At 58.7% G+C, this 24,629-nt stretch overlaps 10 protein-coding genes across 10 annotated transcripts; 6 read left to right on the plus strand and 4 right to left on the minus strand.

Annotated features, from left to right (window-relative positions):
- Positions 1-573: 573 nt before the first annotated feature.
- Positions 574-1,629, plus strand: EHS24_001444 (uncharacterized protein; the record flags this gene model as incomplete). Its single annotated transcript, XM_028617238.1, has 3 exons — positions 574-708; positions 814-908; positions 972-1,629. The coding sequence occupies 3 exons, from the start codon at positions 574-576 to the stop codon at positions 1,627-1,629; spliced, it is 888 nt and encodes a 295-aa protein (XP_028474545.1).
- Positions 1,630-1,730: 101 nt separating this feature from the next.
- On the minus strand, positions 1,731-3,481 carry EHS24_001445 (uncharacterized protein; the record flags this gene model as incomplete). The annotated part of the gene is made up of 2 exons (XM_028617239.1): positions 1,731-3,102; positions 3,159-3,481. 2 exons carry the CDS (start codon positions 3,479-3,481, stop codon positions 1,731-1,733), a joined length of 1,695 nt encoding a protein of 564 aa, XP_028474546.1.
- Positions 3,482-3,731: 250 nt separating this feature from the next.
- Positions 3,732-4,996, plus strand: SER1 (Phosphoserine transaminase; the record flags this gene model as incomplete). Its single annotated transcript, XM_028617240.1, has 2 exons — positions 3,732-3,906; positions 3,948-4,996. 2 exons carry the CDS (start codon positions 3,732-3,734, stop codon positions 4,994-4,996), a joined length of 1,224 nt encoding a protein of 407 aa, XP_028474547.1.
- Positions 4,997-5,179: 183 nt separating this feature from the next.
- On the minus strand, positions 5,180-6,987 carry EHS24_001447 (uncharacterized protein; the record flags this gene model as incomplete). The annotated part of the gene is made up of 8 exons (XM_028617241.1): positions 5,180-5,250; positions 5,304-5,439; positions 5,484-5,948; positions 5,988-6,158; positions 6,210-6,306; positions 6,381-6,475; positions 6,561-6,665; positions 6,856-6,987. The coding sequence occupies 8 exons, from the start codon at positions 6,985-6,987 to the stop codon at positions 5,180-5,182; spliced, it is 1,272 nt and encodes a 423-aa protein (XP_028474548.1).
- Positions 6,988-7,227: 240 nt separating this feature from the next.
- EHS24_001448 (uncharacterized protein) lies at positions 7,228-11,332 on the minus strand (the record flags this gene model as incomplete). Its single annotated transcript, XM_028617242.1, has 10 exons — positions 7,228-7,463; positions 7,506-8,100; positions 8,139-8,206; positions 8,240-8,538; positions 8,575-9,390; positions 9,430-9,550; positions 9,589-10,306; positions 10,346-10,443; positions 10,479-10,581; positions 10,619-11,332. 10 exons carry the CDS (start codon positions 11,330-11,332, stop codon positions 7,228-7,230), a joined length of 3,768 nt encoding a protein of 1,255 aa, XP_028474549.1.
- A 906-nt stretch (positions 11,333-12,238) lies between these two features.
- On the minus strand, positions 12,239-12,739 carry EHS24_001449 (uncharacterized protein; the record flags this gene model as incomplete). The annotated part of the gene is made up of 1 exon (XM_028617243.1): positions 12,239-12,739. The coding sequence occupies one exon, from the start codon at positions 12,737-12,739 to the stop codon at positions 12,239-12,241; it is 501 nt and encodes a 166-aa protein (XP_028474550.1).
- Positions 12,740-14,081: 1,342 nt separating this feature from the next.
- Positions 14,082-15,092, plus strand: EHS24_001450 (uncharacterized protein; the record flags this gene model as incomplete). The annotated part of the gene is made up of 3 exons (XM_028617244.1): positions 14,082-14,084; positions 14,124-14,168; positions 14,208-15,092. The coding sequence occupies 3 exons, from the start codon at positions 14,082-14,084 to the stop codon at positions 15,090-15,092; spliced, it is 933 nt and encodes a 310-aa protein (XP_028474551.1).
- Positions 15,093-16,135: 1,043 nt separating this feature from the next.
- Positions 16,136-18,667, plus strand: EHS24_001451 (uncharacterized protein; the record flags this gene model as incomplete). Its single annotated transcript, XM_028617245.1, has 11 exons — positions 16,136-16,290; positions 16,340-16,543; positions 16,623-16,649; positions 16,697-16,905; positions 16,953-17,027; positions 17,074-17,341; positions 17,381-17,621; positions 17,669-17,965; positions 18,010-18,189; positions 18,228-18,503; positions 18,554-18,667. The coding sequence occupies 11 exons, from the start codon at positions 16,136-16,138 to the stop codon at positions 18,665-18,667; spliced, it is 2,046 nt and encodes a 681-aa protein (XP_028474552.1).
- Positions 18,668-19,319: 652 nt separating this feature from the next.
- Positions 19,320-21,155, plus strand: EHS24_001452 (uncharacterized protein; the record flags this gene model as incomplete). Its single annotated transcript, XM_028617246.1, has 4 exons — positions 19,320-19,798; positions 19,840-20,877; positions 20,920-20,962; positions 21,012-21,155. 4 exons carry the CDS (start codon positions 19,320-19,322, stop codon positions 21,153-21,155), a joined length of 1,704 nt encoding a protein of 567 aa, XP_028474553.1.
- Positions 21,156-21,563: 408 nt separating this feature from the next.
- Positions 21,564-23,768, plus strand: DBP9 (ATP-dependent DNA/RNA helicase; the record flags this gene model as incomplete). The annotated part of the gene is made up of 4 exons (XM_028617247.1): positions 21,564-21,595; positions 21,665-21,887; positions 21,951-22,117; positions 22,334-23,768. The coding sequence occupies 4 exons, from the start codon at positions 21,564-21,566 to the stop codon at positions 23,766-23,768; spliced, it is 1,857 nt and encodes a 618-aa protein (XP_028474554.1).
- Positions 23,769-24,629: the final 861 nt, after the last annotated feature.

Genomic DNA, 24,629 nt, shown 5'->3' on the forward strand with positions numbered 1-24,629 from the left:
CGACGACGGTGAGGTGGGTGCGTGTCGTGGCTCGTGCTGGTCGGGGACTAGCGAGGGTGCACGGTGTACAGACGCCCAGCCCAGAAGCGAGGGGCTAGAAGGATATGGGTGGGGGATGGATGCTGGCGAGAGAGGTGGACGAGACAAGGAAGAAAAGGAACAGACACGGGGTTATCGCAAACAACACAACGATGTTATGACCTGCGTACCCAAAGACGACCCAGCGGTGGGTGTTGCACGTTTGCTGTGCCCATTCTGTTCCTCTTTTCCATCCCGTCCTCCCCCTTACCCTCCCTCTCCCTCCCCCCTCCTTTGCCTCTTCGTCCTCGCTGTCCGTTCCGCCGTCGTCGTCTGCACATGTGCATACCGCGCCGCACTGCATTTGCGGGGCCTCGAATGGCCCCTGTTGCACTCCGTCCTCGTGCTCCGTACCTCCGGTGGCTCGCCGCCAGTGTGCAGACAAATGACACGTAATTAAAATGTCTCACTCAACAACACCTCAATGTCGCCGCTGCTTCTCGCCACCATATTCCTTCCCCTCCACACCCACCCCGCCACCCACACACCACCACCATGACCACCACAGAGCCAACAGGCTCAGCACAGCCGCTCCCGGCAGTCACTCTCGACTTCTCCAACAAGTCGGGCGGCGCATGGGACGACCGCGAGCTTGTCAACGCCTACGACGCGGCCCTCCTGGAGTTTCACGTACGTAGTAGTTCTTGTGGTGTGACGGATGGCTACAGCGGTCATCCCTGGTCCTCCACGACCATATCCATGGCAATGAAAAATCCCACGACTGACTTTGTCTAGATCCATAACCCCGGACCTGGAAGTTGGCTCGACAAGGCCACGGCTGCGCTGGCAAAGGGCCAGCCTCTGCCCGGTGCCAACGCGTTTGGCACAGAGTGAGTCTCTTCGCGCCAGCTGCTGTTACGTCGGCACTGTTCACATCAGCTGACATGACCCAGGTGGTACGCTGCCAGTCGACCAAAGGAAGATACCCAGCGTGAAGGAGAGACAGAACCCGAAGCCGAGCCCGAGGCGTCCTCGTCTCGCCAGCCAAAGCGTCAGCGCACGACACGCACCCGGCCGAGTGTCAACCCGTACACCAAGCCATACACCACCAAGCGCGCCGAATCGCCCACATATTCGCCTCCGTCGCCGAACGGACCCGCAGGCGAGCGTGGCGCAGACGACGACGACGACGACGTGGCGGTCGATGAGGGCGGGTACGCGCACGAGCAGGGCGTCGAGGACGAGGACGCAGAGGAGGACAGCGGGCTCGAGGCGCCCGAGCCCCACTGGGACCTGTACGACTACACCGGCGAGGGCGAGGCCGAGGGATCGTGGGGACACCAAGGTGGTGCCGAGCAAGAGGGCGGCTACGTCTTCCCCGCACCGTCGGGCGAGTGGCCGTCTGCCGGAAGCGTGAGCCACGACGAGGCTGTGGGCTTTGCGCTGCACGCGCAGTACTGGGCCGGATACTGGATGGGTGTGGCGCGCGCAAGTGGTGGTGCTGGTGCGAGTAGGCCGCCGCCGCCAGCAGTTCCCGGCGGTCGCAACGGATATGCAGCTGCGAACGGTAACGGAGGATTCCGCAGACCGAAAAGGGCACTCAAGCGATAGAGAGAGATACAACCAAAAGGGCAAGCAGCAGAATACAACATCATCAACAACGAAAAAACACGTGTAGGAAAGGGGTGTACAACAATGCATATGATGTGTGTCTATGGCCTGTGCTTCAACAGCTCCTTGACGCCCGCCACGCTCTCACGCGGTCCATTGCGGATATAGTGGCCCTGGAGGCTGGCCATCGAGACCGACTTGCCCTCCTTACGACCCTCATTCACGACCGCTTCCACCTGGTGCGCGAGCACGTCAATCTCCTCGGGAGTGAGAGACTCGTCCGTCGCACCGGCAGGCGCGCCCTCGGCCGCACCACCAGGGACAGGGTCGAGGTTGTCGCCGCCGCCGTAAAACTTGACAAAGTGGCGGTATGCCTGTTCGCCGTGTGCGTCGTCCAGCAGCTCGTTAAAGTCGACGCGGCCAGGACGGATGAGGGCCGGGTCCAGGCGCTCGAGGTGGTTTGTAGTCATGAAGATGATGCGTTCTTCAGACGAGGTCACGCCGTCGAGGGCGTTGAGGAGACCCGAGAATGTCACGCCGTTCTGGAACCCGTCGGCCTCAGTCTTGACGCGCTTGTTGAATGCCGAGTCGACATCCTCGAGCAGCACAATACACCGCTCGGGCACAAGACCCAGGAGGTGGTGCAGCTTGTCGTCGGACAGACCGCGTTCGACAAGGTTGAGGAGGCAAATGTCGTAACCGAGTGATCCGGCAAGGGACTGGATAAAACTCGTCTTGCCCGATCCGGGCGGGCCGTGCAGCATGTAGCCGCGACGGTACGGGATACCGCGCTCGGCATACCACTTGCGACGCGCAATAAAGCCCTTGAGGTCCGCCTCGATGCGTTCCGTCACGCCGTCGGCGAGGACCACGGAACCCATCGGCCGGCGGGAGCGCGGCTTGCCAAACTGCTCCCACTGGAAGCCGCGAGCAATGTACACTTTGGTCTTGCCCTCTGTGCCTTCCTCAGCGCGCTCGCGGGCCTCGGCAAGCAGTTCGGGGAAGACGGAACGCGACGACGACAGACCAGTGATCGTGACCGTCTCCCAGGGCGTGCCCGAGACCATGTCCATGAGCTTGCCGTCGCGGTCGCGGCGGACCTGGAACCAATGGCCCTTGTAGTTGAAGAAATGGGTACCAGGTCCCGGGATGAGGTTAAACAGCGCCTCGGAACTGCCGTTCTCATGCTTCTTGACCGTCGTCTCGACCGCAAGCTCGTGGCTGGGGATCTGGGGCACCTTGCCGCGCAGCGCACCCATCAAGCCGCGGTCAGCGAGGGGCACGCTCTTGGCCGCCTCGGTCTGCGCGGCCATCCATTCGAGAAACCACGGGTACGAAGGGTCCTTGCAAGGGATCTCGAGGGAGATGAGCATGCGTCGCCGGGCGAGGTGTGCAGCCTGCTTGACGCCACGGCGGAGGGTGGTGGCTGCCACGCCGAGCGCCGCAAGGCCGACACCGGCGCCAAAGATTGGGCTGAGGGGGATGGTCAGATTGAGGAGGTACTTTGGGAAGCTGTCCACGATACCTACTTGGACTTCATGATCTGATCGATGAGAGACTCGCCCTCAGGTGCCGCCGACGAGGAAGGCAGCGCACCAGCCGCCGACGACGACGCTGACGAAGACGCTGCAGAGCTCGGTCCCGCGTCAATGTGTCCTGCCATCGCGGCGGCAGCGGGCTCGTTGTCCTTGAGCGGGTCGTCTGCCGGCTGCCGCGAGGCGGCGACTGCCTTGAGGCCGCCAAAGTTCATTGTTGTTGTGGATGACAGGTAAAAGTCGGGAGGATCGCACCTGGGGTCGTGCAAGAAACCCGTCGCCTCCACTCTCGGCTGGTCGATTCCACGGACATCCATCTCCGTGTTTTCTGCGCTGTTCGGAATTCTCCCACGATCGACGACGACAGCGATGCGCGATTGTGAGTCATTGGCAGAAGCACGACATCGTTGTTTAACTCCCCTTCCGACTTCTTGACTCCAGCATTCGGACAGTCTTTTGTTGATTCATTCTCTCTTGCCGTATACCTTAAAAGGGGCGATACAACACGAGCTACCACCCCCACAACACTTCTCCTCCCTCATCCACCCTACCCACACTCATATCACAATGTCCTTTGCTCGCGAGCAGGTTCACAACTTTGCGGCTGGCCCGTCGCCGCTCCCCACCCCCGTCCTCGAGAAGGCCGCCGTCGGCCTCCTCAACTACAACGGCACCGGCATGGGCGTGTGCGAGCTTTCGCACCGTAGCAAGGAGTTCAAGGGCATCATCGAGGGCGCCGAGGGTAAGCTCCTCGTCTTCTCGGGCTACGCTAACAACCGACAGCCAACCTCCGCAAGCTCTACGGCGTTCCCGACAACTACTCGATCCTCTTCGCGCAGGGTGGCGGCACTACTCAGTTTGCCAGCGTCATGCTTAACATCCTCGCTGCGCGCCGTATCCAGCACAAGGACGACAAGGAGTACGCTGTCCCCACCATCGACTATGTCGTGACCGGCTCGTGGTCGTCCAAGGCCTACGCCGAGGCTCAGCGCCTTGCCCTTCCCCCCGCCCCCGGTGCGCAGCCGTTTGCCGCTCCCCGTATCGCTGCCACTGCCAAGCCGTCCAAGTTTACCACTCTCCCCAAGCAGGACGAGTACGACTTCTCCGCCGACGCCGCGTACGTCTACTACTGCGAGAACGAGACCATCAACGGCACCGAGTTCCCTGCCGCCGACGCGCCGTCCGAGTTCTCCTTCCCCTTTGACAAGGTGCCCGCCGGTGTGCCCGTTGTCGCCGACTATTCGTCGTCGTTTGTCTCGCGTCCCATCGCCAACTTTGACAAGCACGCCATAATCGTCGCCGGCGCGCAGAAGAACCTCGGCCCCTCGGGCGTCACCGTCGTCATTGTCCGCAACGACCTGCTCGTCGACACCACCGAGGCCATGAAGCTCGGCAACATTCCCGCCGTCCCCATCCAGAGCGAGTACAAGACCCTTGCCGACAACGGCTCGCTGTACAACACCCCGCCCACGTTCCCCATCTACGTCTCGGCCCTCGTCCTCGAGTACCTTGTTGCCGAGCGCGACGGCATGAAGGGCATCGAGGCCACCAACCGCGCCAAGGCCGAGACGCTGTACGCCGCCCTCGACGCCGCAGAGGCAAAGGGCACTGTCCGCTGCGTCGTGCGCGAAAAGCTCGCGCGCTCGTGGATGAACATTACGTTCGAGATTGTCGGCGAGGGCAAGGAGAAGGCCTTCCTCGACGGCGCCGAGGCCCTCGGCTTCCGCCAGCTCAAGGGCCACCGCTCCGTCGGCGGCATCCGTGCTTCCCTCTACAACGCCGTCACCCTCGAGTCGGTCAAGGCCCTCGCCGAGTACATCTCCAACTTTTAAAGGGGCGTAAAAAACACAGTATCCAAAAAATACCAAAAAACGAAAGCGCGCACGCGCCAGAGTACTGGACGGACGTGCGGCGCGCAGTAGCAGAGAGCAGAGCAACAAAAGGGACAAGTAACATACGTTGGGACGCCCGGGATGTACATAGAGTGTCTTGCGTAACATAGTCATCATAGATCATTATTTACTCAGCAGGATGGCAATGATAATGATCAGGATCGCAAGGATGATCGCGACGGCCGAGGACGAGGCTGAAAAACAAGGGTCAGCTTGGTTGCCACAATCGAACAGTGAGCTGACTCACCGCCACCAAAGCTTGACGGAACGACCACCGTCCGGATCGTGTTGTCCGCGCTGGCGCTGACCAGCATCGTGGCGGACGGGTTGAACTTGAGCGCCGTAGGCGGGAACGAGTGTGCCTGGAGGATCTTGAGGAGAGGCTGTGGGCTGTTAGCTACAGCATTCGAGATGGACGTCAGCTTACAGCAAGGGTTGACGCATCGAGCATTCCAATACTCAGGTCCGAGCATCCAAACGCGACGAGCTTGCCGTCGCTGCTGATATCAAACACGGTCACGGGCTTGGACGCGACCTCGCGCTTGGCGCCCACGGCCCACTGGACGCCCTTGACCTTGGCCGGCTTTTCATCCTCGCTGTCCTGTGATGGTCCGCTCTCCTCGCACGTGGCGTCAAAGCGCACCACAAAGGCCTTGCGGGCCTTTCCGCGATCACGGCGGGCAGGGGCCGCGCTGTTGAGGACGGCGTAGATGCCCGGGCAGCTGCTGGCGGACGCTGGGGGCTGGGCGGCGGGCGCGAACCGTGCCGAGCGGAAGGACAGGCTCAGGCCGTCAATGGAAGGGGTAGAGATGCTGTGCAGCAGCTCGAGGTGGGGCTTTTCGCCGTCCTCGAGGTCGTACACGTCCACCTTGGACGCCGTCGTCACCGCGAGCTAATGTCAGCTGGGAATTTCAGGGGCTTGTCAGCTCACCCATGAACCATATGGCCCTCCAAAGTCAAGGTCAACGAGGTCGCCACCTTCCACCGCAAACGGCTCGAGAGCAATCTCGAGCGAAGGGAAACGCAAGACGGCGACCTTGTTGTCCGTCGTGCCGACAGCCACAAAGGCAGTCTTCTTGCCGCGGGAGAGCGCAGTGAGTTTCTGCACGTTAGTCTAGGTCCGAGTGGGTGAAAGGGCGGTCACGGCACCTACCTGGTAAGGATAGTCGTCTGACCACTCGGCATGGATCGTCTGTTGTGATCGCACATGGGACAGTCTGGTGGTTAGCGTGCTGCTAAGCGAGACTCGGCTGCGACAAAGCCCCAGCCCAGTGGATCCACGCTTCCTCTCACACAGAGGGCTGGCAACCCAACCCCGACTCACTCGTTGTCAGTGTACGAGTACACCCTGGCCTGCCCATTCGTTCCCGCCTGGATGCTCGAGCTGCTCTGGTTGATGCCCGTCACGAGCTGCTCAGACTGTACGAAGCAATCAGTAAACCCTCCTGCTATGTGCCGTTGCGATGCTCCACGCCTAGGCGCCAGCGAGGCGACAGATACGCACGGCACGGTCCAACGCAATCGTCATGGGCGCGTCCTCCTCGCTCGACAGCGCAATCTCCGCGACATCGTCGACCTTGGTTCCATCTGCCGAGACGGAACACAGTTTCTGGAGGGCGGGTGGTCAGTACTGCAGTAACGACACTGGCAGGAGGATGGGAGAGGTAGTCGGAACGAGGGATGATGGTGGTGGTGGTGGTGGTGTGGGATAAGATGGACATGACAGACGGGGGCGAGGCACAATCCCGCCCCATGGGCACTGCGCACAGGTGGTTGGGGCGGTGGCAAGGACAACATACCAGCTTGTTGGCGATACCGCTGCGGCTCGCGCCGCCTCCGCCGCCGAGGAGGACGGTGGAGTCTGCCGTCCAGTCGAGGCAGTAGACGGGGAAGGCGGTGGTGGGGTGTGAGTAGTGCTGTGTGCGTGTCATTGGAGACGGATGGCGCAGTGATCAAAAGAGATGGGACATGAGATGTCTTGTGGATGACCCGCTTCTGGCGTGTGGACATGGAGACGGAAGCAACGCGTCGTGACGCGTGGCAGGGTGGCGAATTCGAACTAATCGACCGTGGCCAGGCCATCCCAGGGTGGTGGCACCACCGCAGCGGGGCAAAATGGCAACACGGCAGCAACGCCTCACGAGGGATATGCATCGACAGATGATGGGTCTCTAGTATGGCTTGAGCTCCTCACGGTCGCGCAGCATCGCGTACTCGTAGTCACCACCAGCGCCATGTTCGTCCTCGTCCTCGTCGCCCTCCACCTCAGTGTCTCCGTCGTCCCAAAACGCCTCCGTCGGCACTCGGGTTCGGATACCCCGCTCGACCATGAGCTCCGCCATGGCACGTAGCTCGCGCGATGTAAAGTGAGGTCGGAGGGTTGGAGAGAATGGGAGCAGGTAGAGGTCTGTTTGTCAGCTTCAGCCGCAGCCGGGCGTTTGAAGCTTACCTTTACAGCCGCCGATGGCCGCAATGGCACGGTAGCACAGCGCCTTGGCGGACGCAGGCTTCTCCGTGAGCGTCTCAAACTCGATATACAGCACCCACAGCGCAGCCGAGCTCTTGCCGGTGGACGTGTTGATACCGCGGTCCAGAGCACGGCGCACACGCTCTGCACCTCCACCTTCCCAGAACGATCGGCCGGCGGTGGTCGCTTCGGCCCAGACGGACCACAGGAGCGCCACAATGCCGTGGCCGTCACTTGTGAGGTCGGTGACTAACCGCTGGATACGCCCATACACCCGTCCACCAGTCTCACCCCAGAGATACAGGGAGAGGAACTCGGTGTTGTTCGGGAACGCGGCGATTGCACGCTCCAAGACATCACGGGCCAGGGACGCAGGTGACGGGTTGCGTGAGCAATGGATGTGGATAACCTTGACCAAAAGCTGGTACGTCTCCTCCGCTTGCGGGTGGCCGTCTGGGAGCGAGGCTATCAGGTTCTCGAGACGGTCACGGGCGGCCTCGATACCATCCGTGAGGTATACGAACAAGGTCGCCAGAGTGAGGGAACTGGGCGAGTCTGACATGACCGCGGCGTAATGCTGCGTGTTAGCTTATGTCCCGACGTCGCCGAGCTTACCTGCTTGGCCTTGAGCATGGCAACCGGTGGCGGTGTTGAAGCCTGGTGGTTCGGGTCGGCGGATCCGTCTGGCATCAGCAAGGCCATCATCGAGTACATACCAAGTCGACCCCTCTGCGCTCCCGCTGCCATGACGAGCACCTCCAAGCACCGGTCCCCGTCGCCTTCTTCCCATTCCATCTCGGCCCATGCTGCCCACAGTTCATTCTGGTCGAGGCGCAGGTCCTCGACTTGGGCTCCGTCCCGAAGAGCGTGCTGCTCGGCGGCCTGGATAGCGGTCACATAGACCTGACGGGCGGCACCGACTTTGCTGCGTTGACGCTCCAGGCGAGCGTAACCGTCCCACAGTGCGAGGTTGTCACGGTCAGCTGAGAGTACATTCTTTGCGACCTTGACGGCACTGAATGTCAGCTGAAGAGTGAAGGATTCAACTTACGCTTTGGACGACAGCGCTGCCTCAAACGCAAATGTGGCCAGCACAAAGGTTGGGTCAGGCACAAGTGGACGAAGCATGGTGAGGACGTTGCGAGCCACATCCACATTAACGTGCGTGAGGTCCATTGCGTCGAGGTCACGGAACCAGTTGTGGGCAAACAGCGTGCCACGGTCAGAGATCCAGGACTTGACGGGACAGGTGAAAGGGTTGGCAGCCGAGCGGGCCTGCTCGGGTTCCATGGGCTCGCCTCCGACAGTCTGCCACGCGATACGCTTCCTTGAGGGCCGCTGGGGCCAGAACGCTGCTCGCAAGGACTCATTGGCGGTCATGGTCCATCTCAAGTGAGGGTCGGTAGCCGACGCTGAGGCAGTCGGCACGTCGGGTGGAGTGAAGGGCAGCCCCAAAAAGTTGAAAAAGGCGTAAATGAGTTGTAGGCGGGCGTTTGGCGTTTGCACAGGGAAGAGGAACGGAGACACATCTCCAAAGAGAATGATGTGGAACGGGTCATCCTCAGGCCCGTCAAGGTCTGTAGCGCGGCCAGGGAGCTCATAAGCCTTCTCGGCATGACGCTCCGTTTCAAGCCAACGGATGTAAGAGTCCGAGGCACTGGTCGTCGCTGCGGTAGATTCAGAGGTTGGGATCGGAGCATCCTCCGTAGAAGCGTGTGTCTCCTTCCATCCCTTGGCTCCAGTCTCGCCAATGCGGGGCGCCTCCGAGTCCCAAAAGTCCTCAAACTCTTGAAGCACTCCAGTAAACCACAGTTCTCGATCGAAGGGCGGCGCCGGTGGACGGAGGTGGTTGGGCTTGAAGAACGTGCTGTTGTCAGCGAGGAATTCCCAGAGTTTGCCAACTCACACTTCCATCAGTGCTTGGAAAACCGCAAGCGCACGCTCCGAATAGCCAGCCTGCTTTAGGAACAGACATGCGCGGAGGAAAAGATACACTTGGTTCTCCTCCCGTGCTTCATGATTGACAACTGTAGAGTTAGGGTCGCGGGAGCGAAGCACAACTCACCGTCTTCCCCGCTTTTGAGCTTCTCAAGACACTCGGTGTATACCTCGACGACCTCATCCACACCGCCACCTTCGTCCGCTTGTCCAAAGCCCTGGCCCTCGCGCCACTCGATATAGGCGAGGTAAAGAGGCATCATGTTCTCTTCCGGGACGCGACTCGAGGCCAGCCCTCGGAGAACGTTCTGCCACCGCTCTGCTACCTTGGTAGACGGCCAGAATACCTCGGCAGCCCGCAAGTAGGCAATGTGCAGCTCAGGCGAGGTAAAGTTGTCTGGGTGTGCCTCAAGCGCGCGGGCCAGAATGGACAGGGTGACCTCGGCGTTGGCGCGAGTCGTCGGCTGCTTGGCCGGGTCCACAAACGCACTCGATTGTGAAGCTTCGGGCGACAGCTGCAGGTGCAAGGTCGAGTACTTGATCCAGCGCTCGATATCGGTGAGGTTGGCCCTCAGGTGGCGTTCATTCTCGACTGTCTGTGCCTTGATGTCTTCCTCGACAGTGGACACCTGTCCCAGTGAAGCCTGGATGGCAAGCATCTCCTCGTCGCTGCCGTCGTCATCCTTTGTGATGGCGCGATAGGCCGGCATGTCGTCTGCGACCCGTCGTGGAGCTGTGTCAAACGGAGTGAACGACTCGGTCAAGTCAGACCCGTCCGTCTTGGGCCTGAGCACGATGCGTGACAGCGAGGAACCGTGAAGAGGGCGGGCAGAGTACCGAGGAAGCTCGCAGGTCAGCGGCATATCAGGCGAGAAAGCACCTACAGCTATCCTGCCCAACGGAGCAATCTCAAGACCCTTTGAACTTCTGTCCTTTGAATAGACGATGCGCATTCCTTCGGAGAGTCCAAGGACACGTCCACCTGCCGTCAGCTACCTCATTTGACCGACAGCTTACCGAAATCGCGGCGATACCGTGGTGCATCAAATGAAGACGTTGCGCCATATCGGATCACATCGCGGTCTCCCGCGGTGTCGACAAAGGACACCTTAGCTGATGTCTGGAGTGTTAGCAGCGACAGCGTCTCGACAACCTACTGGATCGAACGGCTCCTCGTAGCCTCCCCGTGACTTGGACGAGTCTTCGTACCACCCCGCGCCGTCGTCGTTCTTGACCGGCTGTTCGGACCGGAGCGCCTCAGCAGCCCTGCGCTCGCGAGCACGCTGCTCCTCCTTTTCCTTGGCCCTCTCGTCCCGGTCTCTTCTTGACCCATGGCCGCGCTCTCGGCTGCGGTCACGGCGGTCGCGATCCCGGTCGTCGCGTCGCCGCCGATCACTGTCCCGGTCGTCTTCCCTGTATCGGTCTCGGTCTTTGCGCTCGCGATCCCGGCGTCGGTCTCGTTCATCTCTGTCTCGAGTGCGGTCCTTGTCGCGGGCCTTCTCGCGCTCATGCTCATGGCTTCCCCTGCGTTGTTCGCCTTCACGTTCGCGGTCGGTCCGGCGACGGTCGCGTTCCCTGTCTCTTGCGCGATCGCGATCGCGGTCACGGTCACGTTCGCGGTCACCGCGGTTACCAGCTCTCTCGGGTGACCTCTCGCGAGACTTCTTCCCGGCGACATCTCGCGAACCTCGGCGCTCACGGTCGTCGCTGGAGCGGGCCTTGTCCTTGCTCGCCTTGGACCGGCTCCCCTCGCCCAAGTCGACATCCGGGAACGAGGAGAACGACGGGACCGCCTTGGAAGAGCCGGCGTCGGTGCCGCCGCCACCTCCAAGGATTTCCGGGAACGAGAGGAAGGCCGGTGGGTCGGTCATGTCGGGTGGAGTATGTGTGTATGAGAGAACGAGAGATCACTGTTGTCCTGTTGACGGGCGGGGCCCAACTTTACGGAAATTGCCGCCGCCGTGATTTGAAACGGACTTCTAATAAAATTGGCCAGGCACGTAAATGTATAATCCTGTTCCAATTCGCACCTCGAGGTGCGATGGCATCTGCACAGCCGGTGCCAAAGGCTCTGGAGCTCTGGCTTGGCAAAACTGGTGGGTGGGGAAGGGGACAGCATGTACCATTAAGAAGGGGACAAATGATGCAAATCCCAGAGGCCAGAGGTGGTAAATTGCGCACCTAATAATAAGAAGAGAGAGAGACTTGAACGCGCCCCAGAAATACTTGCAACTGAGGTTCGAACCGCTGGCCTCGTGAGAGGCCAGTTCGGTCCCGTACTATACAGGTAGCGCCAGAACTGAGTCTATTAGTGTTTCACTATGTTTCATGGACCGGTTATTAGGGTGAATGATTATCCGCTATATCCCCCTGTCTGGGTCGTCAAGCCAGCCTGTGCATCCAACGACAGAAACATCCTGAAAGGTATGTTACAGCCACCGAGGGGCGAGGCCGCCGCAGAGTGTTGTTCATAAGATAGCGTGCCGTGTTGGGCCGTTAAGTGCATGGGTTGTTCGTAAAAGAGTAGGTCGTTGTGCTGTTGCGTGTGGATACTAAAGAGCGTGGGGGGCGTTAAATTCGTGAAATGCCATGAAATGTCGTCAAGCGTGGTGGATTGGCAAACGAGTGTCGGGGGCCAAGGTGTAGAGTAGGAATTGTTTGGTGGGGGCGTTAAGGATTGCGTTAAAGGCGTAAATGGATACCGGATACGAGTGTGGAGTCATAAAGGTTCGTGTGAGGGTCATAATGTCGTGAAATGTGACGTGTGGAGTGTTTGTTCACAAGGACGATGTGGGCTTGCGAATGGTATATGTGTCGGCCGTGCGCTTGGGACGGGCAGGAGGAATAGACCCCACGGCTCCTATGCAGTACTCGGGGTAACCGTGGAAGGACGTGGGCAGCGGCGACTCGTGCTGGGACTCGACGAAGGGTTCAAACTCCGAACAGGAGCGACCGGATAGTTTGGCCAAGGTGGCGTGTCGCGGCCAGCGAAGGTGAACTACCTCGTCGTCGTGGCCATTTACACCAGTGTTACTCGAGATGGACGATGCACCTGAAAGGGATAATAATGAGCTACGGTTGGAAGAATTGGGGTAGTAAGGAGTGCTATGCCTCATCAACTTGTCCGGTGGGGATGTTGTCGAGTCTCGGCCAGAGTGGCGAAATGAGAGCCTGCCCCACACCGACGTCCTACGCATGGCAGTGGACTGAGAGTGCAACGAAAGAGTAGACACCGACCAGTGCGAGACTGGACGATCCTCGTCACAAGGGGAACCCATGTCGAGGAGCCGCTCGGTGTGACGTTGATCAAGTCGAGATTAGGAGAAGTGGTAGAGTACTTGAAGGCAGTCGTGTTTGATGATCTTCATTCCGTCCGACCGAGGGCTCCGTTATATATGTGCTTGAGAGACGATGGATGTTGGTGACAAATTTCCTCTAAACATGTCCCCAGAATGATTGAGTTTCATTATAGTTCCTGCCCGGACATGCGTCGGTGGTTCAAGTGGACCGCGGGGGGGGAGAGCAGAGGGCGGGCCGTATTCGCCACACACTTTAAACAGAACTTTACTGGCGCCTGGGTGTACCCGAAACCCATTTTCAGTGTTCTGATTCGGCCAGAAGCCCGCCCATCCAGCGAAACGCAGCCCTATAATAACAAACTTGAGTGTAGTGCGTAAGTACTGTAAAGTCTCAAAATGTTTTAAAATTATTCCAGGATTATTGTGGTTTAAGTTTTAAACGTGAGGTGGCACACCATAGACCGCTCAAACTGCCAGGGTCGTCATCGCGATCGCTCTCCGAATGGCTTTCTGGGGTTCCCTACTCATAAAACCCGGTCCTTCTCCAAACTGGCTGCTGTGGGTTGGAAGGTGTGGACCAAGAGTACATATGTCACCCGAAAGAAGGTTGGCAATGAAATATTGGGTCCATGACGCGGACCGGACGGACCTTGGACATTATGTCCTCCCGTCAGCTCCATGTTTGGGCTGACAGTGTGGTCCAGTGGCCAGTGGAAGAATGGTCGAGTCCTCTGTACCTTGGAGTATGTTGCGGTAGGTGGAGGCATTGATGGGTATAATGTACTGCCCAAGAACTGATTAGGAACTCGCCAGCCCCGACGATGAAACGTTGGGTAAGGCAGAAGCCCGCTGGCCGCTGGCCGCATTGTGGAGGTGATATTTTCTCTTTTCTGGGGCCAACGGGCAGCCATGTAATGGAGCAGGCATGTTCCGATGCGAGCGACGAGATGGCAAGCGGTAGCGAGTGACAGTGCAGTGAAGACACAAGGGGGTCGCTAGTGGTGGTGTGGAGAGGGCATTGGTACCAGTGACCAGCGGACATGACCGACGTCACGTGATCTACATGTGGAGGACCGACGGGCCCAGAGAGTGCTCTCTGCGATCTCTTTGGGTGGAGGACCGTCGGCGTGTCTCCACACCATTGCCATGCACTGACATCGCGTTCATCATAGCCCACACCCTCCACCAGACAAGGCCGACACGATGCCAGCATGCCCAGCGGGAGCGGTGTATAAAGAGTGGTCAGATGGGGACGCTTTATCACTAATTCCTCACCTCTCATTTCGCCAAGTCAGCCAATACATCCCACTACTGAACAACAATGGTGAGCTATATTCCACACGGACACTGCTGACCGTCACAGTCGTCCGACCAGAAAATCAAGGAGTTTGTTGCCGGCCAAGTCAAAGTGAGGCAAATATCTCTGGTTCTCTCTAACTCTGTCCAGTTCTTCTGCTATGGGGCCCGTAACACTCCGCTTCAGCGCTTCCCATCTGACGGAGGACTGGAGTACGAGACTGTCTACTTTCCTGCCTATGACGGTGTTATGCTTGAGGCTTGGTACATTCCCTGCAAGGGTAGCAACAAGCTGGTCATCTCCAACCACCCCATGACCTTCAACAAGGGAGGCTACCCTGGCAGTCAGCCCGGCTTTGACATGTTTGGTCCTATCGAAGTCAACTTGATTCCCGACTATGTTCACCTGAACAAGGCCGGCTACAACGTCCTAGTGTACGACATGCGCAACCACGGGCGCTCGCAGAACAACTGGGGCGGTCCCCGTGTCTTCACCACCGGCTACGAAGAGAGCAAGGACATGGTCGGTGCCCTGCAGTACGCCAAGGCTCGTCCCGAGACCAAGAACATGGACATTGCCCTCTATGCCCGGTGCATGGCTGCCAACTCGACCATTGTCGCGTTCCACCGCTACCCCGAGTTCTTCAAGGACATCAAGTGTCTTGTCGCTCTCCAGCCTGTCTCGGCCAAGACCTTTGTCATTACTGGCGCCAAGGCACAGGGCATGGACGGTGTCGAGGCCGCAAAGCTCTTCGACCAGGGTGTATATGAGGAGCACGGCCTCCGTGCCAGCCAGCTCGAGCCGCAGTTTGCCTGCCCCTCGGTTCACGTCCCTACCCTCATTGCTCAGGTTCGGAAGGATGTCTTTGTCGACGCCGAGCTCGACACCCAGGAGATTTACGACCTCATTGGTTGCAAAGAGAAGAAGCTCTTCTGGATCGAGGGCACTACCCGCAGGTTTGACGGTTACAACTACTTCCCGGACAAGCCCGAGGAGCTCATCGGCTGGCTCCAGAAGTACATGCCCGCCAAGTAAGGTGGCACTCAGGTTGCCCTGTTGTAGCAAGACTGTCATGGAGGTCCTTGGGGCCATCGACGAACGCGAGTTGAAAATGCGCCATTCTTATATATCGTGAACCCACATGCACGTGTATACGACATTGTCGCTCCTATGGCTAATTGTGCCCAGGACGTGGCAAACGCTCCTTGCGAGCTTGCAAGCCATCACCGTATTATTGTCGCTCGCCGATCTCGCCGATGTTCGCCTGTGCCGAGGCGAACGTTTCGTCTTTCCAAGCCACACATGCCACACTGTCACAACGCCACCACTGTTGAAACCTCTTGCCAAGCCAAACGCTAGATCCAAAAAAGGTTGACGACAATCCACAAGTCCGGGCTGGGTACTCTGTACGTTGTGGGTGGTACGGACGGCAGTGTACGCAGTGTGTACCGAGAAGTGGCTCCCGTGGTCTACGTGTGCTCTTTTACCGTAGTGTATAAGACTACTCAAAGACCCGAGGTGACACATGAATTCAATTCACCCGCTTTTGCCGGCCATTCCAACCACCCCACCTTATCTGCAGCAGGCCCGAGGCCAGAGTACCAGAGTCACCACGGGCCCCCTCTCGCCCAGCCAAACGGAAGCGAGGATATCATCATATGTACCTATGTTGTGTCCAGGGCCACGGCCGAGCCTGCGATCCTGCGATCCTGCGATCCTGCGAGCGGCAGGTGGGTATGGTGGAGGTGGATCGCGCCAAGAATCCCCCTCTTCCCGTTGCGCACCAGTGCTGCACCGCAACCACTTTTGCCCCATCGAGATACATCTTTCGTGCTTTCATACATATCCTGTCGCTCAGACTTTTGCAGCCACTCCATCCTATGCCCCATCGCCCTCCCTGCTGACAGCTGGCTGTCTGCGGACATCCCATATAAGGCCTACAAGTCGTCTTGCCCAATATCCAGCACACAACAAACACAACCCCCCGCCGGGAAGCACACCCCCAGTCTCCCCACCAGCCTCAGCAGCTGGCGCCAAGACCGCTACTTACTGACGCTACCTCTGGTCAACACCACGCCATGTCAGCTCTCGCCCCCGCCACCTCCGCCGAGTCCCCCGGCGAGCAACTGCCCGCGACCGCGCCCGAGAAGGGCAGCCCAGGCAGCATGCCCTATACAGATGTTCTGCCGTCGTCGCCGTCCAAAGAGGGCCTCCGCCTCCGTGGTAGCAACGTGTGAGTGGCACAGACCCGGCCGTTACAACTGTTACTGACGCCCCGGTAGCTCGAGCGACGCACAGGTGACGGCAACAACAACGGCACTCCCTTGGAACAAGCGTATCATGCGCAAGCGCGTCCCCAAGGCAGTTCAGAGTCTTCCCCTTCTCCACAAGCCCGAGCGCGATCCAGAGGGACCATGGCACCACGAGGAACACAAGATGAACGAGTGGATGCCTCTCTTCCAGGGCAAGTCGCAGTCTGTCTTGAGGTTTGTGGTTGCTGACGGTGGTAGATCTTGCGGTCGTTGCCGTCCTCACCGCGTTCGGAAAGGACCACGAACTCAAGAGCCCCGAGAAGATTCCCAACTTCTTCGCGTGAGTCCAAATGCGAAGTTGAGATGAACCATGCTCACAGACTGCAGATATTACATTATCATCTTCTCGATGTGGTATGCCCACACCACCTACGTCATCCGTTACGAGGCCGACGACAAGCTCCACCGTCTCTTCCGACTTGCCACTATATGCGTGTTCGTCTATGTCGGCGCGTCCAGCGGTGGCTGGGATCTCGCAAACATCCGCGAGTGGGAATCGATCCCTGGAATCAGCGAAGACGACGCTTCTACGCATGGTGAGCACATCTTTTCCACAGTCCGTTGACTGACACCTCAGATCAAGCCACTTCAAGTTTCTTGACCGTCGTGCTTTCTGGCCTGGCTCTGCGTGTCATGCTGATCATTCAGTACACCATTGGTGAGCTTGAAAGCGTTGGTGGGGGGCCATGCTGATCTCCCAAAAGTCATGTTCGCTGGTCACAAGGTCGGTCGCCCCAGACGCCACATTCTGTATCCTATCATCAGCCTCATCATCAGTGCTGTAGCCTGGATCATTGCGGCTTCTATTCCTGCTACAACAGACGTCAGGTGTCGCGTCAAGATCGCCATCCTCTATTTGGGCATCTTTTGGGAAATCGTATCGTCCTTTGGCCAAGTCGTCCTTGGGTTCCAGATCCCGGCACGCCCTGCGGATGTTAGCGAGTGTTTTGGCTCCCTGACCCTAGTCATGCTGTGAGGGCCATGCGTGTGATATCAGCAGCTGACATGCAGTGGCGAGGGGTTTGTGGGTGTCACCAAGGCCTTCCAGAACGCTCTGGCCGGTATTGGCTACAAGGACGGGTCCCTCTATGCCCACGTCTTCCTGGTCATCAGTATCCTGTACTTCATCTGGGGATTCTTCTTCTCCCATTTTGACAAGGACGATGGAGTCGACGCGGGTCGCTCTTGGGTGTGGGAGCTGCTTCACTTGCCGCTCCTATTCTGCCTGCTGCTTCTGTTGGCAAGCCTCGTCGTGAGTGCTCCCTCGTTGCTTTGAGTTTTTCCAGAACTAAATTCCAGAACGTTGTCACTATCACCGCCTGGGGCGACGCCTTGCTCGATGTTGTGAATGAGTTTGGAACCGCAATCAACACTTACGCAGCGACAGGCCAGAGGCTCGACAGCGTCAGGCTGGGCCGTCTTTCCAATTTTTTGTCTCGGATTGACCTTGTACCCGACTTTCAGACTCAGTACGAAACCATGGTCAATCTGATCGACCAAACCAAGAACATGACCGTTGTGGATCAACCAGGAGTGGACAACTTCACAGTGTTGGAATACCAATACTTGCTTCAAATCGTCGTCAGTTCGGCTCAAGTACGTATCTCTCCAGCGACTGGCGTTTCCCAGCTGACGGGCAGAGTGCCGCTGTGGATATCCCAAAGGACGTATGGGGCGACTACTACGTGCTCTTGAGCAGCAACACCACCAACCCCGTGGACGACGCTCTTTATCCTGAGTTATCAAACATTGTTTTCTCAGACGTGGGCCAGTTGGCAAACGGCGCATACAGTGGAGCCCGATGGTTGTTCCCAGCGGCTGTGAGTCGGAACGTTTGCGTTGCAGTCGCTGACTCTAGGGCGTTGTCTTGATCCTTTGCGCTTTCCGTTCCCTCACGCGCTACCACTTTGAGGGTTTGGCGCAATACGTCGTCAACGGCATGCAAATCCTCTTTGGTATTGTTCTTGCCCTTCTCGGTCTTCTCAACATTGGCCCAAAGGATGCCGTCGACGTTGACCGCTTCGCCGCAACTGGCGAAGACAGTGGAACCAATCCAATGTACAATTCCATCGACGCCGTTGCGGCGATCCCCACTGTCTTTGCCTTTTACGCTATTGTGACGTTTGGAAGCTCTGTGAGTTGTTCTAGGGGGTTTCAACGACCGTGTTCACATGCTTACGGTAGGTCATCCTCTGGGCTGCTGCCCGCAAAGAGAAGACAAAGGCCGCCGGCCGCCGTTTCTGGTCTCGCAACAAAAAGGCCGACTTGGTCAGCCCGGACAGCACACAGGCGGTGTAGAGTGACGCCGTTCATTTGCCTTTGAGTAGTGGGGGGATCCGCGCACCAACATTTTATAAACCGGCAGTGACGCCATTAGGGACGGTCGCGGTAGACTATGCTTCGTCGTTCTGTCTTGTCGCTGCTGTAATCTAGACAGCATTCATGTATCATTGCGCGTTCCTGGTGTGCCTACCTGGCCTGGTCGAGCCCTCGCACCTGTGGGTGACACACGAGGTGGAGTGACATGGCAGATCAGCGCCACACAGCAGATAAACCAACAAAATGATGCACCAAGAGTTTTGCATGTCCAGTAAATGGTCATCGTGAGAGTTGTTCGGCCGCTCGGCACGCTTGATGATGGCGGCGGGGCGGTCATTTTGGGTTGCCCGTGTGCGTGATTAGCTCATACTACGACGAGGCACCCGCGTACCCCCGGCAACTTGGGTAACGCGCGTTAATTCCAGACCGCGAAACATCGGGCCATCGAACCACATAGGAATGACCGCGCCGTCATCGCGCCATCGCACCATCGTCTCGGCGACCGACGGCTACGACCACCCCACGTTGGAGCAAGACATCCATCTCATTGCCTTCCTCTCTATGACTACATAAGGTGATACCCGCCGCTGCAAGTGCTTGTATTCCCCCCTAGTCTAACCCGCACAGAACGATGACGACACTGTCTGCGCCGTTCACCGTAATCGGTGGCTTGCTGGCTAGCGTTCCCATCTACGGCCGTATCCTAATCGGCATCGCCCTCTTCTTACTGTGGGTCTATGTCTACAACTGGCCATACACAGAGTACACCCTCTCCTACCGCAATGTCCCTGGGCCACCTCGGTCAAGCTTCTTGTGGGGCAGCCTGTTGGACGTGCTGCAGTCCAAGCCTGGTGAACGCCATACCCAGTGGACCGCCGAATATGGACCGACCCATCGTTTCCACTCCGTCTTCGGCACGATACGCCTGTACACTGCCGATCCCGGTGGACTCTCGTTTATCCTGCAGCATTCGGATGACTTTATCAAACCGGAGCGCTCCAACAGGACGCTCAAGGAGATGATTGGCGATGGCATTCTGACTGCGGAAGGCGCCGACCACCGCCGCCAGCGCAAGATCATGAACCCGGCGTTTGGCCCAGCGGCCCTCCGGTACGTTGTTCGGTTGCACCTGCGCCATTCTAACGCTATAGTGACATGCTGCCGATCATGTGGGAGAAGACCTACGAGCTCAAGGCCAAGCTTTTCAGCTTGATAGAAGACCCTTCCAACGAGGAAGCGTCTCCCACACCGCCAGTGGCAATGGACATTGTGCCCGGAGCCCGCAAGGTGGACATGCTAAAATACATTGCCATGACGGCACTGGACATTATCGGTTCTGCAGGCTTTGGCTACGAGTTCAACTCTATCGGCCAGGGCCACAATCCCCTAGCCACAGCGTTTAGCAGGATGTTCTCCCTTGGACAACAGATCAAGCCGTTACGCGTTCTCCAGATCATGTTCCCTGTGCTCAAGGTCATTCCTACCGAGTCGGCCAGGATCATCAAGGAATGTTACGATCTGTGCTGCGGCATTGGCCGCGATATCGTACATCGTAAACGCCGCCAGATCCAGGCCGAGTACAGTGGCGATATCGAGAAGAAGACCGACATGGGCAAGGACCTGTTGTCGATTCTCATGAAGGCCAACATGGCGCCTGACCTTCGTCCTGACCAAAAGATGAGCGATGACGAGGTGCTCGCTCAAATCACCACGTTTATGCTGGCCGGCAACGAGACCACGTCGACGGCACTCACTTGGGCCGTGTATCGCCTATCGCAGCACCCAGACATCCAAAAGCGCCTCCGTGCAGAATGCAGCGCCGTCGACAGCGACCAGCCAGGCATCGATGAGCTCAACGCCCTGCCATATCTCGACAAGGTCACGCACGAGGTCCTCCGGTATGACGGTCCTGTCCCGTCGACGGAACGCATGGCAGCGCGGGACATGGTCATCCCGCTCACCATCCCCATTATCGGGCGGGACGGCACGATCATGACCAGCATCAACGCCAAGAAGGGGTGCGACATTGCCATTCCCATCATGTCCGTGAACCGCTCCGAGAGCGTCTGGGGTCCCGACGCGGACCAGTTCAACCCGGACCGTTTCGACGTCGGTGGCTTCCCCAAGGAGCCCGTCCCCGGCGTCTACGGCAGCCTCATGACCTTTCTCGGTGGTCCGCGCAACTGCATGTATGTGGACTTTGTCTTTTCCACCTGCTAACGCCTTTTCAGTGGCTACCGCTTTGCCCTCGCCGAGTTCAAGGCCATTCTCTTCGTGAGACATTAAGAGTTTTTTGTGCCTTCCCTGCTGACGTTATCCCCAGATGCTGGCGCGCTCGTTCGAGATCGAAACGCTGCCTAGCAAGCCTGTCATTGAGCACAAGGCCAACATTGTGATTCGCCCCCGTGTTGTTGGGGAAGAGGAGGCTGGGCTGCAGATGCCGCTCCTGCTGCGTCTCGTCGAGTAGACAGAAGAGCACACCGAGGTGAAAGTGCGGAGATTATAAGGGGACGAAGCAAGTTGGGTCTGATGTAGACCCTGCTATCAAAGTACCTTTTCCTACCCAACGGCCGATGAATTAGACCTTGGCGGTCTGGCGTCCATGCACATGGACCATGGACTGCTACCTGGCAGCAGAATGCATGCAGGGTGCGCTGCCACCTGCTGCCACCTGCTGCCACCTGCTCCTTCTGGGCCCTTCTGAAAGCAGCAGAAAAGCAAAAACGCGCGGTCGAACACCTCCATGACGTGTCATTTCTAAAAACCTCGTGATAACGCGCTCGCGCCGCTGTGGACGCTCTGGAATTTTATAAGAGCCGAGACGTTTGGTGCAGAAATGGGGGACTCGCACTCTATCCACCATTGACGGGCCACTATGGCACCCACCGTCTCTGATGCCCTCCTCGAGTACGTTCATCTCTTCTCCCTCCATCTCTCTCTCTCTCTTATACACACCATGTGCTAACCCGTCTCCAGCTCGGAGCTGACCTTTGCGTCGCCCCCATTCAGCACTCTTCTGGACGCGCGTGTCCTCCGTGCACTCGCCGACCAGAAGTTTGCCCACCCGACTCTTGTGCAGGCCAAGGCCATCCCCCTTCTCCTCGAGGGCAAGGATGTCCTCGCCCGCGCTCGTACTGGTAGCGGCAAGACTGCCGCCTACTGCGTGCCTGCTGTGCAGCGCGTTCTGGAGCTGAAGGGCGTGAGTACTTTCGTGAAGAATTTGGGTGCGAGGATGGAGGCCAGTTTCTAACAAATCCTACAGGCTACCACCCCTGCCAGCCCAGACTACCAGGCCACTCGCGCAGTGGTTCTGGTCCCCACCCGCGAGCTCGCGATCCAGGTCACCAACTTTGTCAAGTCGATCACGACCTACTGCGAGGGCCTCGTGACTGTCGTCAACGTCGCTGCCGGCGGCGCCAATGTTCAGCGGTGAGTCTTGTTCCTTCCTTGCAGGCATCTTTGCCCCCTCCCAAACCCACCTTTCAAGATGAAGCATTTTTCGGATGTAAAGTCCCTTTCGAGGGCGTGTCCGAGAGCGCAAAACCCATGTGGACACCTCCGTTGCCTTCCTTCTGATCCAAACCTATCCAACCACCACTTTTCTCAAAAGCCTATTGTGGAACTGGAAAGCTGACAAAACAACAGTGTGCTTCTGAACGACAACCCCGATGTCGTTGTCGCCACGCCGTCCAAGCTCCTTGCTCTGCTGCAGAGCAAGAGCGTCGACCTCACTCGCCTCGCCTTCCTTGCCATCGACGAGGCCGACCTTCTCCTCTCGTACGGCCACAAGGATGACCTCACCCGCATCATGGACCCGGCCATGGGCTTTGTCCCCAAGCTCGGTGTCCAGGGATGCCTCATGAGTGCCACCCTCAGCGAGGAGATTGACAGTGTCAAGGGCCTGGTTCTGAGGAACCCTGCCATTTTGACTCTGTCCGAGCCCGCCACCTCGTCCGCCCTCCTCACCCAGCACTTTACCTACACCTCTGAGCGCGACAAGTTCCTCCTCATCTACGTTCTTCTCAAGCTTAAGCTTATCAAGGGCAAGTCGATTGTCTTTGTCAACGACATTGAGCGTGGCTACCGCCTGCGTCTCTTCCTCGACCAGTTCGGCATCAAGTGCTGCGTCGTCAACTCGGAGCTTCCCCTTGCGAGCAGGTACCACGTGGTCGAAGAGTTCAACCGTGGTGTCTACGACGTTGTCATCGCCACCGACGAGGCCGCTCCCGGTGACGTCGATGCCGAGGATGTCGAGGCCGAGGAGGAGGAGGAGGCTGAGGAGGAGGCCGAGCAGGCAGAGGACGAGTCTCCCGAGGACACCAACGCCGAGGCCGGTCCCTCCAAGCGCCGCGCCAGCTCCCCTGCCGGTGCCCCCACCAAGCGTCGCCGCGGCAACGCTGGCTCGATGGCCCGTGGAATCGACTTTACCGCCGCTTCGTCGGTCATCAACTTTGACCTGCCGACCAACGCCACCGCCTACCTCCACCGTGTTGGCCGCACTGCCCGTGCCGGTCACTCTGGTCTCGCCCTGTCATTTGTTGTGCCCCGTGAGAAGTGGGGCAAGGAGAAGGGTGTCAGCCTGAAGACGGCTGAGAGGGACGAACTTGTCTTTGGCCGCATCCGCGCCCGCGTCAAGTCGGAGGGCGGCGGCGAGCTCAAGGAGTGGGACTGGGGAGGCCGACGAGGCGAGATTGAGGGCTTCAGGTACCGTATGGAGGACGCTCTCCGTGCGGTCACCGCGAAGCGTGTGTCGGACGCCCGCCGCGAAGAGGTTCGCCGCGAGCTGCTCAACTCGGAGAAGCTCAAGCAGCACTTTGCCGCCAACCCGCTCGACCTGGCGTTCCTCCGCCACGACGCGCCGCTGCACGCCGGTCGCTCGAGCTCGCACCTCAAGCACGTCCCTGGCTACCTGATGCCCCGCATTGCCGCTATTCCGGCGTCGGGTGACGTCGCCGATGGCCAACACATTGGCTTCGCCAAGCGCGGGGGTGGGCGCGGAGGACGCGGTGGCCGCGGCGGCCGTGGAGGGGCCTCGAGGGGCAAGGGCCGCAAGGTGGACCCCCTCAAGTTCAAGGGATGAACGCGGACCGGTTGGAGGCGACAGACGCGGGGCGACGACACACAGGAGAGAGAGAGAGAGAGGAGGACACCCGATGCCATGCACATAGATTGTAGTCTACTGTATCAACATGCTATAACTACATCCACAGGGCCACAGACCCAACCAACTTTTGACGACAAGCACAAAAAATGGGGAGAAATACGGATAAACCTGCAGGCGACCGTGCAAGGGAAACCTGCAAAGACCGAGGAGGACCCTCCCGCATCCCAGGATGTTGCTGCAGGATGGATGAGAGGACCCTGGGATGAAAGAAGCAGCTTGGCATGGTGTGGCGACCGAAACTTTTGCCACAAACGCACAAAAGGCAAACGCAACCGGGGGGTCCACAGCTCTAATGTTTTTGGTTGTGATTTTATTATATCGGGAATTGGATCGGTGGATCTGTGGATCTGGGCACAGGCTGTGTGGCAGCAGACTGCAGACGGCATGTTCGATGGCATCCATCGTACCACGCTATACACCACACCACGCATGTGTTCTGCCAGGAGCTGCCAGGGCCCAGACGCGCCGCCATACACCCGTGTCCGGCCGAGAATCGACTCGGAGAGCGCAGGCAAGAGAGAGAGAGAAAGCAATGGATATGGCCCGGGCCGTTGACTGGCCACTGAGACTGTGGTGTCACGTGACCGACTGGCTCGAACCCTATCAAAGAATCTCCAGTCGAGCCGCCGAGTCGCCGCGGGGGGGCGGGCGGCGGCAGCACACCGAGTCACTGTGATTTTTGCAAGCGAGCGCAACTTGTTCAACCACCCACACCCTCTACACGTTCTCGTCGAGCGCTCTTACTGTACCAGCGCCAGCGGGAAAGACTTAATCGTC

The sequence above is a fragment of the Apiotrichum porosum genome (genome assembly GCF_003942205.1).
Source record: "Apiotrichum porosum strain DSM 27194 chromosome Unknown scaffold_10, whole genome shotgun sequence".
NCBI lineage: Eukaryota > Fungi > Basidiomycota > Tremellomycetes > Trichosporonales > Trichosporonaceae > Apiotrichum > Apiotrichum porosum.